The sequence below is a fragment of the Gavialis gangeticus genome, unplaced genomic scaffold (assembly GCF_001723915.1).
Source record: "Gavialis gangeticus isolate Ggan-Ray unplaced genomic scaffold, GavGan_comp1, whole genome shotgun sequence".
Taxonomy (NCBI): Eukaryota; Metazoa; Chordata; order Crocodylia; family Gavialidae; genus Gavialis; species Gavialis gangeticus.
The window spans coordinates 46,320,443-46,336,066 of NW_017729033.1; the positions used below are offsets into that span (position 1 = coordinate 46,320,443).

At 42.7% G+C, this 15,624-nt stretch overlaps 1 protein-coding gene across 1 annotated transcript in view; it reads left to right on the forward strand.

The window, feature by feature from the left end:
- Nucleotides 1–15,624, forward strand: part of TBC1D19 (TBC1 domain family member 19) — a 181,569-nt gene that overhangs the window by 158,278 nt on the left and 7,667 nt on the right. The window contains exons 15-19 of the mRNA XM_019526444.1: nucleotides 1,050–1,094; nucleotides 4,037–4,069; nucleotides 5,554–5,663; nucleotides 7,283–7,374; nucleotides 8,914–9,029. Of these exons, the coding sequence (XP_019381989.1) occupies nucleotides 1,050–1,094; nucleotides 4,037–4,069; nucleotides 5,554–5,663; nucleotides 7,283–7,374; nucleotides 8,914–9,029 (396 nt within the window). The remainder of the gene's footprint in view (nucleotides 1–1,049; nucleotides 1,095–4,036; nucleotides 4,070–5,553; nucleotides 5,664–7,282; nucleotides 7,375–8,913; nucleotides 9,030–15,624) is intronic.

The window sequence follows — 15,624 nt, forward strand, 5'->3', positions numbered from 1 at the left end:
ATGTGTATATATATATATATGTGTATATATATATATAGGCAACAAATAAAAATTGATTAGCGGTCTTAGCCATTTAATTCTATTGATTCCTTAGTACAATAAATGTATATACTTTAAGTCTAGGTATTTTAAATTTCCTTCTGAGTTTGACAAAAAAATCTTTTCCTCTTTTTGCAGGAGATTCTGTTGTATTGAATTTACACAATACAATGATCAATTGATAAAAAGTTCTATGATTCACAGATCCTTGTCTTATCACAAATGATAATTTTTTGAGGCTTTAAAAAACATTGTTGTTAATAACTAGCAACAGTCATCTCTGTTCTAGTTTAATATTCTTGCATATCCTAAAACTATAGAAAGAAATTCAGAACATCTTTTAAAATCAGTTCCGTTGTGTTTAAAACCTTTTATATAAAGTATATAAATTGTAAGACTTGAAATTACAGAGATCATTTAAAATTCCAATTGGGTCATGCTTCTATTTTCACTTTGTCCACTGTTTCGGTAATGCCAGCCTTAATGCATCATTTGTCTGTTTCTCCCTCTAACATTCTTGCATTTTCTTATGCTCTACTTCTGTCTTAGAACACTCTTCTGCATCTGGCCTACTTCAGCATGCCCATCTTCATGATTTATCCCTTGAAGATGCCAACTGTGTTTGCAGTGTCCACACAGAGAGTGGATCGATAATACACTTGCTATCTAAAAATCCCCAAACTACAGAATCACTTAAGATGTATGCCTGCATGTGTCCACAGTCTATGTTCAGTGGTGTTATTGCTGAAGTACTATTGCTTCCGATCCTCTGTGCTATTTATTACTTTTCCTTGCTGTGTAACATTTTCATTTTATGCTGGAGGAAAACAAATATCAGTTTTCTGTTTCTTTTGAAATGCCTTGCACATTTTGGGATGATATAAAATGAAAAGATATTCCATTATTTATGAAGTTTGTGATTATGTTCCTGAAAAACAAAGTTCACATTTTGAAATGAGGTTTTTTTTTACCATTAAATCATATTTAAACACTCCTATACTTATTTATAGGAAAACTTGGAATGGAAGAATATGCTGTTTTTTACCCACCAAGTGGTAAGTGTTATACTATAGCCTCCTCTAGTGGGAGATTAGGAATATTGCAGCTTCTTACAACAATAAAAAAGAAAACAGTACCAATATTTAAGTTAACGTTTGACTGTGGTTCTGACAGCTTTGTTAATTTAAAGCTATACTATAATGAACTTGAGCATTGGGCTGCATCTTCAGACAGGCTAAAGCACATGTACATTAAATCTGGCTTCAGTACCTACATGAGGACTGGGGAATCTTATGGTGGCCTAAAGCATGTGTGGATGCTCATATTTCACTTCTTGATCCTGGTTTCAATTAAGTAAGGAACAAGATGGGTTCCCTGTCCCATCACCAGCTGTTTAGCACTTTTAGAAACTATGCCATAAAGGTACCAAACTGTATACTAACCAAGGATTTTTTGTAATGTCTTTAATTGGACCAACTGTATAGTTAGGATAGAAGTTTGACAAGCTTTCACAGCAGTATGTGCCTGAAAGCTAATCAAACTTCTATACCAGTTGGTCTAGTAAAAGATATTACAAAAACCTCTTGCCTGCCATATATTTTTTGGACCATCGTGACTACAGCACTCCAAGTCTCTCACTAAGCATGTTATTACTTTTTTTTATTTAGAGGTAAATCTATGCATATAATTTTCAAATTAATGGTATTGATGTTGCTGTTACTGCAGCAGTTGATCTATTTTCTTAGCAGAAAAGTTCCCCACCCCTTTGAGTCCTTTTATTGGCTGCTTATTGAATTTTATATCATGTTTAAGCTCCTTAGTCCTTGATTTCAAGATCCTACATCATTGATCTTTTGTCTGTATCTCTGACTTTGTCTTCTTCTGTGTCTTCTCTGTTCTGGCAATGTTGCCAGCCCCAGCACATACTCTTGGCCCTCTTCTTCCACTTCGGTATTGTTCCACACAGCCATCTAAGTATGAAGCATCCTCCTTAATCTCATTTGCCAAAACAGCTATTGCCCTTCATTAAAATCCCTTAAATCATTCCTCAGCCATCTAGGGGGAACTAAGATGATTTGGAAAGGAGTGGAAAACTGACATGATGCAACTGCAGAGGTGTCCATGAACTCATTATTGAAAATCGTGTCTCTTTTTCTCCTATTGCTGCCTCATTGTTAGTGTGTGACCTCATCCTGATTATGTTAGATGTGATTGCTAGAAAGTATGTGCTTAAGAACTTTTGAGTCAGGGCATTACTCTGATCTTGGAGACATTTAAGTATAGCTTTAACATTTAAGCAAATAAGTAATTCCATTGAAGCAACTAGGACTGCTCCCATGCTCAGATTAACCATGTGAGTTTTAAATTAGTTGCATGGATGACTAAATGTGTCTAAATGGGACCTAGAATAATTAATTGTTTACATTTTGGACTGCAGAGTGCCCTAGGTGTCTACCATGGGAAACCTGAGCATGTTCAAAAGAAATCTAGTTGTAGCACTTAAAACTACCTAAGCTCTTGAAGTTCATATTCTTGCTGGGGTGCACCTAAACTCTGCCCAAGTCCCTGAAGAGGTACAGTATAGTAGGTGTACATGCAGCACATTTAACATACATCAGTAGCATTGACTTCAGCTAAAAAATGAGGAGCCTGCCCAGTGACCAGGTTCAAGGGGAAAAGATAAAGGTGGTCATGTCCACCTTTTTATCTGTTGTAAGTTATAGTACTAGTTATATATCACTCACCTAGGGAGTGAGAAATCTGGATTCTAGGCCCTCCTCACCCTGAGTGAATTTTAACCCAGGTTAATAGAATAGATTCTCCACCCCTCCTGGCAAGCCTAGCTGTTAGTCAGCTAAGAGTGACAGGCCAGAAGGAGAGCAAACAAGAAAGCACATGTCTGTTTAGTTTGGTGCTTACATCATTGCTCTGGGAGAAGAAATGCTAGGGTCCTGTACTTGCTGCCAAAGCTCTGTGCATTGTATATTTAAATGGCGGTATGGTCATTGTTTAAAAAACACATAATTCTGTGACCAGTGTCCAGAACCCATGTTGCTGCCACTCGGTCTGTTAGGTGCTTGTCCACCGAAGTTGAGCTAGGTATTAAGCGCCTAATGGCAGCAAGTCACGCATCTAAGCTCTTGAGAGGATGGGAATTCAAATGCATCCCTGTATGGCAACATTTTCCCTGAATTACATTTTGCAGATGCCTCTTTATCCCCATTCTTGGTTCAAAGCACCTAGTCATGTAACCATGGGAGCATCTACCCATACTGTTAGCACAGAACAATAAACTCTGGCACTGGCATGTATCACACCAGAGTTTATTGCTCCCAGGTGCAGCATCTTCATGTGATCTTGGGACTAGCACATACAGCTGGCTGGCAGGAGGCCTCAAGGGTCGGCAGGAGGCCCAGCTGCCAGCATGGGGCTGCTCCAATCTGGCTCAACATGCTGCAGAGGGGCTGGCTGGGGTACGAGGGTGCTGTAGTGCAGGGCTAGCCAGCATGCAGCTCTATGCTGAAGCAGCCTTGTGCCTCAGCCAGTCCTGTCAGCATCTACACATACATTGCTGCACGTTAAAAAACACTGCCACAAGGTAGTACTTGTATTTATGAGTACTAAACTACAGCTAAGTTAATTCATTTCCTGTGGCCTAATAGTCACATATGTGGATGCTGAGACTTTACTGCAGAGCTAATTAGACCATGAAAAAACCCGTGAGTTGGCTTTCTGGAGGTGCTTGTGTCTTCCCATTTACTGTCTAGGTAGGGATCCTAAGTGCCACTACCTGGCCAAGTTGAATAACCTTCTGGCAGTGTAAGTGTAGGTGCGTGCTGGATTCAATTGTAATTTTGTCTGCAGTATTTAGAGAAGGTAACATGACTTGAGTTGTTCCCATGAAACACCAAGTACACAGTGGGAGCTGGAAAAAACTGTTGTATGGATGAACAGAGATAAAAGAATAAAAGATAAAATAAGCAACCTTGTTTTGTAGGTGTAATTCCTTTTCATGGCTTTTCAATGTATGGTAAGTACAATTTAAATATTAATATTTTAAGTACTTGTTCCAGATTTTTTCCCATAAATAGCAGTGCATTTTGTGTCATTATACGTATATTTTGATAAACTACTTTATCAGTTTTTAAACATTTGAATATTTAGTTCAAGTAACTGTGCGTGTGCACACATGTGTGATTATGAAAATTCCAAGACTGATTTCTTTTCTAATATTATAATTCATTGGTATGTAGGGCATCTCTTTTCAGATAACAGTTATCTGAGTGTTGGTCTCCAGCTTCACTCACAGCGATTGAGGTTCAAGATACATGAATAAAGGGAGACTGTTTCAGAAGAAAATGTGATCTCACTGTGCATTGTTCCTCCTGGGCAGACAAGAACAATGTGAAGAATGTTTTCTCATAAAAGTGTCTTGTGCAAAAAGTGGCATACATGTATGGCTGGTGAGGGGCATCATATTGAGGAATACTTAGGACTAAACCGCAAAGAGGAAATTAAAAGAATGAGTTTTGTGTATGCAATGAGTAATTAATATACTTTTACTTCATACTAGCTGTTTTGAGTTCTCTCCCATTACCGCATTAGTGTGTCTTGTGTAGACATCCAGATGATCAAAATCATTAAGATTAAAAGAATGTGTTCTATATACAAGTATTCTAGAAAAGAAGGATTTCTATATTTTTGTGGAAAAAAGCCATCACTGTTCAGTCATGGCAAGGCAGTTGGTACAGGTGTGTTCAAATAACAGGGGCCTTTATTTCTGATCTAGTGAAGTTTCTGGGGGTTTTCTTACTGATGAGTAAATAATTTTCTTTGTTTCAAAGTGGAGAAGTAAATTGGGTCATTATATGGCAAGAAAACTTCAAGGGGTACTACTGCTGTTTATTGAAGGTACCGAATGTAAATTCACTGTTTGATCAGCAAAATAGGGAATCCAAGGTTGGATGTGAGGATCTGGGTCTTTAATTAAAAGTACTGCTTGGATGATTCTCTTCCTAGCATCCTCATAGTGACAATGTGTTTCTGAGTAACTCAGTCTTCAATATATTAATCCTCACAGTGTCCCTTTCCAGTAGGTAAGTACTATAGACTTCAGCTTACAGAGAAACTGAGACAAAGAGTGTGCGACTTGCCAAAGATTACATAGATAGATAGTTGAATCCAGATCTCTTGAGTCTGAAGCTGATGTCCTCACTGCTAGAAAATCATATTTTTGATGCTCATGAATCCAGAGCTGTAGAATAAGCAGGCTCCAGTTATTTTTACCTATATGACGTATATGGAGTTGTCTTACGGTATACAAATCCACCTTTTTTTTTAAATGATAGAATCAAATATAAAAATAAACACGCCTTTCTAAATAATTCAGAACTAATGTACATATTATACTGTTATAAATATTATTGACTTATTTTCCTCATACTTCATGCACTTATCATTGAATATTTTAGCAGTTTGCTGTGTTGAGTCAATTCAATTTTTTTATCCTTTCAGTTGCTCCACTTTGTTTTCTGTACCATGAACCTTCCAAATTGTATCAGATATTCCGTGAGATGTATGTGCGTTTTTTCTTCAGACTCCATTCCATCTCTTCTCACCCCTCTGTAAGTTCATTAGGAAATAAGATCAAATCTGACTTTATTTTTAGTTGCTATTGAATAATGTAAGTTAACATGATCTCTTTTTCTTAAGCACGCATTACTGAGAAATATCCTATTTTAAATGTAATAAAAAATGTAAGCAAGCCTGAAGTAACATTCTGTAGCTTTATTCAGATGTCTCTATAATAAACTCTCTGACAAACATAACTTAATAATGCTAATGCTTTAAGATTTTGGGGGAGCTGTTTCTTTTGTGTAATAAAGTCCTGAACTCAGGACACATTCTTAAGATTCATATAGAAGTCAGAGACTTATTTACTACTGAAGTGCTTTCTGATCCATTTAGGTGCATGAGATATCGAGAGGTAGTGAAAGATTGACTTCCATTTCAGTTTATTTTGTGTTTGTGATTACAATACTTTAATAACAAAGAGCCTTCTAGGAATTGACCACTGTAGTCTACATATCAGATTTTCAATGATGCCTCAATTTAGCCTCTTCTTTAACTAGAGCATCTTTGTGTGCTTGCGTACACTTCTTTTTAGTGCTTCTATGGGAAGGGAAATTTATGTAAATTTTGTTACTGACCTGTGTAAGTGTTTTGTGTTCAGACATTCAGAAGCAACTTGTGAAAGTTTTTTAGTTGCTGCATACTTACTAGTTAATATTATACACACTACAGAAAGTATAATAGTTTTCTTTTCTCTTTCACAAAAAAGCTTTCTTAGTTTTTGATAACATATTTTCAGGATAAAAATGCTGAATTTTTTAAGCATTGAAGTCTGAAAAGACTGCTAATAATGGGTTGTTCTTACCTGTATAAACTGTCAAGCAAAGCGTTTAAGAACAACAAGCTTCTCCAGATCGTGACATGGTATGCAGATGAATATGGTAGTTAATAAAGTTAATCATTAATAGATAGTTAATAAACATAGTTAGATAGATAGTACATAATTTGCTGAAAAGGAGTTAGGACCTAAACCTGCAAACTTACACTTGGGCATAAAAATGAAGGCAAAGTATACTGAGAGACAAATGATAGGTAACTTATCCTATCCTAGTGATAGCTGTTCTGCCTAATAGCAGTTTTGCCAGATTGGGCCTATATTTTGGGACTTTATGGTAGCCCTGTACTCATGCTAATAAGGAAATTTTCATAATAGAAAAAATTGACCTACTTTCTCTTTTAAAAATGTATCTTGCCTGTTTTGCTGATTATCAAAGATAATGCACAGAATTCCTATTTTTGTCAATGTCTTTTTGAATAAGATCAAGTGTAGCAACTAGCACGAGTATTTTATCAAAATAAAAATACTTCATTGTAGGTTATTACTACACTTAGACCTTGACCATATAAACCTATGCAAGTAACTCGGAGAAAAATGGAACTATTTATGTATATGATAAAGTTATTCACATATGGAACTGCTTTTATAGGATCAAGGCCTCAACAATTGAAGATATCATGATCTAGTTGTGAAGTTATGACATATTAATATTGTGTCTTACTGCTTAAATTAATACGCATTTGTATTTATACTCAGATATACTTTTATCAAACTTTACAATGGAAAAACTTTTAGTGAAAAATGTGTTTTCAGGATGTGATGATGTTTTGCTAGGGAATTGTGTCGTTATGCTTGCTGTTTGAGACCCTTCTTCAAACCCATCTCCCACAACTCTTTTACCATCTTCGAGAAATTGGGGCGCAACCGTAAGTACTTGCTCCCAATGTGAACCTTGGCTTATGACAATCAGTGCAACTTATATTGTTCTGGAAATGAGGTTCTTTGGTATTTTAATCTAATAGTTATGGTTAGAGTAAAAGCACAAATATCACGTAGGTTTCCCAGTTGCTACTGAAAATCAGTTGGAGTTCGGTGTTTAACTTTATTATGTGCTTTCAAGTCTCCCCCTTGATATATCTATACATTATAAAATAAAACAGAAAGCTATTCTTCCAGTCTGCAGGAATTACTGTATTTTCCAGCCATTCATTACTTAGTAATTCTGCCAGATCTGCTAGAGAAAGCTAGATGTATTTCCTGGGATTCAGATGATTTCTTTACATTACAAATTGGGATTTGTCCTACAGTATTTAGGTTGATAAAGATTATCAGTTCTTACAATAGTTAGACAGCACCTAGCAGAATCAGATCTCAGTATAGTTGGTCTTTAGATGCCACTGTAATATTGATGATGATGATCTGTTTGCTAGAAACTTAAGGGAAGAAACAAAGTTTAAAAATGATATAGTGCCCTATAATGCAAGATGATGAGCATCTACAGACCTTGATTAGAGCTGCTGAGAAATACTGTAGTAGAAATCTTAAAAAACAAACAAACATAAAGAACATTGCAGCTTATAGAATTTTAAAATAGTGTACTTTTAATTACTGTATTGTGAGAGGGTACTGGATGAAGTATCCTGAGATTGTGGTGTTTAAGAATTCATGGTTTATGGGTGAGGTTCCAAGGACTGGGAAAGCAAATACATACCCTGCTCTCTGTTAGAGGGGAAAGGAGGAGGACCAACAGGAACATACACACCCAATAGGCTTACTTCAGTTTCTGGAAAGATACTGGGAGAAATAATCATGCAATGTAGACTGGTTTAAAGCAAATAGTGTTAAACCAGCCTGATATCTTTTTATGACCTAATATCTGCCATTACAGATAAAGGAGAATCAGGTGATGCACTATATTTCACCTTTTAGTGATTTTTTTGTCATGGTCTCCCATAACTTTCTTATCAGAAATATGGTCTAGAGCAATGGTGGTCAAACCGCAGCTCACGAGCCGCATGCAACTTGACAGCATGGTTCTTGTGGCTCTCCAGGGCTTCTCCGCCAAAGTCCCACCCACTTTTCCCCAAGGCGGCCCCTGCAGCCTTGCCAGGTTGCCCAGCACCTCCCCCTCCGCCCCTGCTCTGCAGCCATGCCAAGTTGCTCAGCACATTCTCTTTCCCCTCCCCTCCCCCCCACACTCTGGCTTTGGAGATGTGGCTCCCAGGGTGAGTAACTCTGGCCACCCCTGGTCTAGAGGAAGCTATGTTAAGGTGGGTACACAACTGGATTGTGGAATCTTTCCCATTGAGGGATTTTAAGAATAGGTTGGACAAATCTCTCTCAAGAATCGTTTTGATATCATTGGTCCTGCCTTGGGATCAAGAGAGATACTAGATGACCTCTTGAGGTCCATTCCAACTTTGTTTTCTAAGATTGTGTAATTTTTACTTGTCTTCCAATTACAGACTACGAATATCATTTAAATGGATGGTACGAGCATTTTCTGGTTATTTAGCAACAGACCAACTCCTACTTTTATGGGACAGAATCCTAGGATACAACTCATTAGAAATTCTTGCTGGTAATGAAAATCTTATTTATAAATAGTTTTAATTTGCATGTAGAATTTAAAAATAATTAAAACATATCTTATCAAGAGTGGGAAATTCTTTTCCTCTCATGATTACTGAGAACAGAATACAACTATTATTAAGTCAAAAAATATAACTGTTACATAGGGAAAACAGTAATATATAAATATCCTAGTTCTTATAGAAGTTGGCAGTTAATGAAATACTTAACATTAGGGCATCTGTAACAAATGGGTGTCCTGGGGCCAGTCTAAATGTAGGCCCACCCACTTGTCTTGGGGCCAGCCACCTGCCTCCTGACCTGCCATGCCTTGATGTTACTAATTAGGAATTAGGGCTCTGAGCCCTGTCCTAAAGCCCTCCCTGGGCTATCCCCTTATCCCTGGACCTGGAAGCTTCCTTAATAGCTCCCTAAGGCTCAAGGCCCCACCCCGTGGAGCTTCACCCTGGCTCCTATATGCAGCCTCAGACCTCCACTGAGAGTCTGGGTGCTGCCACAGGTCCCTCCACCGACCTGGGCCCTGTCTCAGTACTTTCAGTGAGTCTGGGCTCCCCCTGCTTGATCTCATCCACCAGGGATGTGTGGGGCTGGGGTTAGGAGGCTCCTCATGTTCGCCTTTCACTGGGGCAGTAACTGACCTGGCATTTCTGGGGGACTCTTCCGCCACAGAGAGTCCCACCACGCCACTTGTCTATGGCAGGGTGCAGTTTCTGGCCATGCCCAGACCCATGGGGCTTCCTCCTTCCCCATAACCCCAGCCCTTACCTTACCTCCAAGATGTTGCTCTGAGTGGCAGCCCAGCCGGGTGGTGTTCTTCCCTGCTGCTGGCAGCATACTGCTGCCTTTTTGCAGTTCAGGGCTCAGCTCTTATAGAGCACAGCTGGGTCCTGCTCCCCAATCAGGCCACTCTGCCTAATTGGCATTGCAGGCTGCCTAGCTGCTACTCAAGCCCCTGCTAGTAACAGAGCACAGTATGTGTGTGTGTGCAGGCATGGGCAGTGCGTGTGTGTGTGCGCGCGTGTGTGTGTGTGTGTGTGTGTGCGTGCAGGCACGGGCAGTGTGTGTGCGTGCAGGCATGGGCTGTGTGTGTGTGTGCAGGTGCGGGCTGTGTGTGTGTGCAGGCATGGGCTCTGTGTGTGTGTGTGTGTGTGTGTATGTGTGTGTGTGTGTAGGCATGGGCTCTGTGTGTGTGTGCAGGCATTAGGAGGCGGGACTTCCGGTCACAAGATGGTGACCAGGGGGCAGGGCACCTGTCAAGGGGTGGGGCTACCCATGCGATCCTTGACAGCTTGCCAAAACTTGGCAAGCGGCCCTCCACCTGAAATAATCGCCCACCCCTGCCCTATGCTGTGTACTTTCTGGTCTCTTCAGGAGAGTGGAGGCTGAGATGGATGTGGGGACTCCTACTTTTCAGCCAGTGGGCTGGAGAGAAGGATTCTTTATATGCCTCTTGGCCTCCTTGGGTCCCTGAGGATAGCCAGGCACGTAGGAAAGCACGCTCTGACTTCCTACCCTGGCTGGGGAGGTGCATAGAGGACCAGCAGTCAGGTTTCCCCATGGGGAAACTCAAATAAATGCTGCAAATTTGCATCTGTCTCAGCAATTTATTCCTATCTTCCTGCACCCTGTTTCAAGTAGGTGGTCAATCTGTCTTGTACATCTTGATGTTGCTGGGGGTTGTGGCTACGCACAAGTGGCTCAGGTGATTCTGACTACTGCACAAATTTAATGACTGCCACCACCAAACCTTCACTGTGGCTTCCAAACTTGTTCTCTTCGAAATGCTGCAGAATGTTGTAGATCACCAAACTCCTGGCAATGTGCACCTGACTTTGAGAAGTTCAAAATGAGTTCTGGTGTTGTCCTGAAGCTATTTAGCTAGTAGTTAAACACTTCTGTCCTGTGATAGTGTCAGCACACAATTTCTTGATCCACGGCAGGAACACATAGGCAGGACCTCTGCATATTAGTGGGGGAATGATGATACCTTTGATATCTGTGTGGGAAATGGTGCTGGTGTTTCCATTTGAGCGATCCTTGTCTCATCAAAAAAACCAAGGTAGAGTTGTAGATAGCTCTTGCATGCTAGTTACCTTACCTTCCAGCACTGACGCGTGTTGGCCTCCCACAGTTGTCTATAGTGCCTACAGCACACAGGGAAAAAGGGTTTTTTCCATTGTTAGAAGGTTGAAGCACTGAAATGTGTTTCCATCAATTGCTCAGATATGGTTGGGGAACCTGTACATACATAACCGTCAGTAACCTGGGGATCCAAATGCAGAAGGAAGTGTGAGCTGAGCATCTAATTGGCTCTGCTCAATTCACTCATGGCAACATGAACGGTAGATTTGCCCACACCAAATGGGGGCCCTGCACAGATGCAACCATTGAAGTGGTGGTCTATGCTTGGAAGTGCTCCAAACAGCAAGTGTTTGGATGTTTGTGGCCAAATGCTTCAGAAGTGATCCTCAAAAATCTGAGGAGCATCTTTAAAACACTTTTTTCTAAAGTGCCTCCTGAAATGTATCTGTTCTCCATGGAGCACAGTTGGGGGTGGGGTGGGGTGGTGCTTAGTCCTTTAGTATCACCCCTGTTCTGTTCCACCCAGCTGTGAGGGGAGAGGGCCTAGACCAGGGCAGAGTCAATGGGTGATCCTGTATGCATAGCTCTCTTTGAGGCCCTTCAGAAACCAAGAGACATACAAGTAATCTATCTTTACATCCCCCTGGTTGAACAGGGTTCTGCTCTCTCTTATCTCTTTCAGAGACTGGAGGCCAAGACTTGCAGGGACTCCAGCTCTTCAGCCAGGGGGCTAGAGAGAAGCTTTCCTTGCAGGTTTCTTTGCCTCTTTAGGTCCCTGAGGATAGCCAGGCACACAAAAAAAATGTTCACTGGCTACCCACCCTTGGGGGCATGGGGGTGGGGCATAGCACTGAGGGTGCTGGAGAACCAAGCAACCCTGCGTCATGTATCCTGGCTGGGTAGCATTGCTGTTGCATGCCATTGTGGCACTATTGAAGCACCCCAGGGAGGCAGGGGAGAAGGAGTGCAGTTGGTGGCCACATCTGTTTTCACTTGGAGCAGAATTTGGATTGTCAAAGGGTTTCTCTTGTTATTTATCTACCTACACAGTTGTGGGGTTGGCTCGCTGTAGAGTTTGGTATGTGACCTTCTGAAAGTTCTCATAGTTTCATAGTTGGAAGGGTTGGAAGGGACCTAAGCAGATCATCAAGTCCGACCCCCTGCCATGGGCAGGAAAGAATGCTGGGGTCAAACGACCCTGGCTAGGTGATTATCTAGCCTCCTTTTGAAGACCCCCAGGGTAGGAGTGAGCACCACTTCCCTTGGAAGCTGGTTCCAGATCCTAGCTGCCCTGACTGTGAAGTAGTGCTTCCTGATGTCTAGCCTGAATCTACTCTCAGTTGAGTTATGGCCGTTATTCCTCGTTACTCCCGCTAGTGCTTGGGGGAACAGGGACTCTCCCATAGCCTGCTGGTCCCCCTTGGCCAGTTTATAGACAGCCACCAGATCCTGTCTCAGCCTTCTTTTGTGGAGGCTGAACAGGTTCAGGTCCCATAGCCTCTCATTGTAGGGTCTGCCCTGCTGCCCCCGATCCCTCTCTTCACGCCCAGCCATTTCCCAGGACCTATCACCCTGGCAGGCCCCCACCCATGCATGCATGCCTCCCACAGTACAGGGGACACCCCACAACCCTCCCTGAGATCCTGGCCATGCCAGCCCTCGCTTGTGAACAATGCTCCTCGCCTGCCCAAGGGCCCCTCCGACATTGGGAGTTATGGTGAGATGTTATGGGGGTGGGAGGGGCAGGGGCTGACCTGGCCTGCAACAACTCACCAAAACTCCTTGTGTGGCCCCTGGGCCCAAATAATTGCCCACCCCTGTCTTAAAGCCTACTTATATACATAGGACTGGAAGGGACTTCTTGTGTTGTCATTTCTAGTCCCTTACTAGCACAGGCAGCTTCCTCTTGAAACTAATTAGGTTTTGCCCCTAATGTTCTTAGAAAGCTGTTTCAGAACCACTTATGTTTAGAAATTTCCTCTTTTGTTAAAATTGTCCTTAGTTTGACTAGGTTTTTTCCCTCTCTAATGTTTACTAGTGTATTTATAGAGAGGAATTGTATTTCTCCAGCCTTTGCTTGGTGACTCTTCTTCTGTAGCACACTAACAAGCCACACACATGCGGTGAAGTTCCATGATGTTCTCTGTGAGATGGTCACTCAGCATAGTTCCTTGGTCCTTGCTCATGCACCCTATTCACATAGATAAGGATATGGAAGATATGGAGAGACAAGACTTCATAAACATAACCAGTTTATGAACAACTCCACCCCATTATGAGGGAGGAGGGCCTAGAGAGGGGCAGAGTCAGTGAGTATATTCCTGTGTGCCCAGTTGTCCGTGCGGCCCGCTGTGAGCTGGTGGGGGTGTGCCCACAGCATGTCATAGTTTCATAGTTGGTAGGGTTGGAAGGGACCTAAGCAGATCATCTAATCCATGCCATGGGCAGCAAAGGATGCTGGGGTCAAATGACCCCGGCTAGGTGGCTGTCTAGCCTCCTTTTGAAGACCCCCAGGGTAGGAGCGAGCACTACTTCCCTTGGAAGTTGGTTCCAGCTCCTAGCCACCCTGACTGTGAAGTAGTGCCTCCTGATATCCAGCCTGAATCTATTCTCAGTCAACTTATGGCCATTATTTCTTGTTACTCCTGGTAGTGCTTGGGGGAACAGGGACTCTCCCATTGCCCCCTGGTCTCCCTTGGCAAGTTTTATAAACAGCCACCAGATCCCCTCTCAGCCTTCTCTTGTGGAGGCTGAACAAGTTCAGGTCCCGTAGCCTGTCCTCGTAGGGTCTGCCCTGCTGCCCACTAATCATGCGAGTGGCCCTCCTCTGGACCCTCTCAATGCTGTCCACATCCCTCCTGAAGTGCGGTGCACAGAACTGGACACAGTACTCCAGCTGCGGTCTGACCAATGTTGCATAGAGGGGGAGGATCACCTCCTTGGACCTGCTTCTGGTACATCTGTGGATGCATGACAAAGTGCAGTTAGCCATCCTGACTGCATCCCCACATTGGTGGCCCATGTTCATCTTTGAATCAGTAATGACACCAAGATCCTTCTCTGCCTCTGTGCTGACAAGAAATAGTTCCCCAGCCTATAGGTATGCTGCTGGTTCTTCCTCTCCAGGTGCAACACCTTGCACTTGTCCGTATTGAAACCCGTCCTATTCTCATCCACCCACCTCTGTAACCTGTCGAGATCTAGTTGTAACCTGTCCCTCTCTTCTAGTGTGCTCAGTTCTTCTCACATTTTAGTGTCATCTGTGAACTTGAACACGGTGCTTTTCACCCCCTTATCCAAATCACCGATGAAGATGTTGAGCAGTGCGGGCCTGAGGACCAAGCTCTGGGGAACTCCACTGCTCACATCTCTTCAGGTCGAAAACGACCCATCCACCACCACTCTCTCTGGGTGCAGCCCTCCGGCCAATTTGCAACCCATCTGACTGTGTAGGCGCGTACACAGACACCACAGATACCTAATTGTTTAATGAGGATGGAGTGAGAGACAGTGTCAAAGGCCTTCCTAAAGTCCAGAAAGACTATGTCCACCACGACACCTGCATCCAAGGCTTTTGTGACCTGGTCATAGCAGGCCACCAGCTTGATCTGACAGGACTTGCCTCTAATGAACCAGTGTAGACTTGCCCCTAAGCATAAGCTCCCATGCTGGCTCCTTACAGATGTGCTCCTGGATAATTTTCTCAAAGAGCTTCCCCAGAACTGAGGTAAGACTAACGGGCCTATAGTTTCCTGGGTCCTCTTTCCTCCCTTTTTTGAAAATGGGGACCACATTGGCCCTTTTCCAGTCCTCTGGCACCTTGCCAGAGCACCATGAGTGCTCGTAAAGCTGTGCCAGGGGTCCCTCAGTGACCTCTGCCAATTCCCTAAGCATTCTGGGGTGGAGATCATCAGGACCTGCTGATTTGAACACATCTAGTCCCTCCAGAAGTTCCCTGACTAGGTCCTCACTGACCCTGGGCCTGGCTGCGCCTCCCCTGGATCTGTCCAGAATCCCAGTGAGGGGGATGTCCCTGTCCCTGCTCAGAAAAATGGAAGCAAAGAATCTGTTAAAGAGATTAGCTTTGTCATCTGGTGCTACCACCAGATTACCAAGCACGTCCTGCACAGGTCCCACATTACTTGGTACCTTCTTTTTATCCCCTATGTATTTAAAAAAGGACTTCTTGTTATCTTTGATCCAGGTCGCTAGTCCCAGTTCCATCTCTGCCTTAGCCTTCCTAATAGCCCTTCTATAATCTCGAGCCAAGGAGGTATAATCCTCCTTGGTTATGGCCCCTCCCTTTCATTGGGTGTACGCCTCCTTTTTTGGTTTTGAGGCATTTGTGAATGCTTCTGGTGAGCCATGGAGGCTTTTGAGCACTCTTGCCCCCTTTAATCCTCATGGGAATTGTCACGCTTTGGGCTTGGAGGACCGTCTCCTTAAGGAACGACCACACTTCTTGGACTCCCAACTCCCCTCCCCTCAGTCAATGAGCTTCT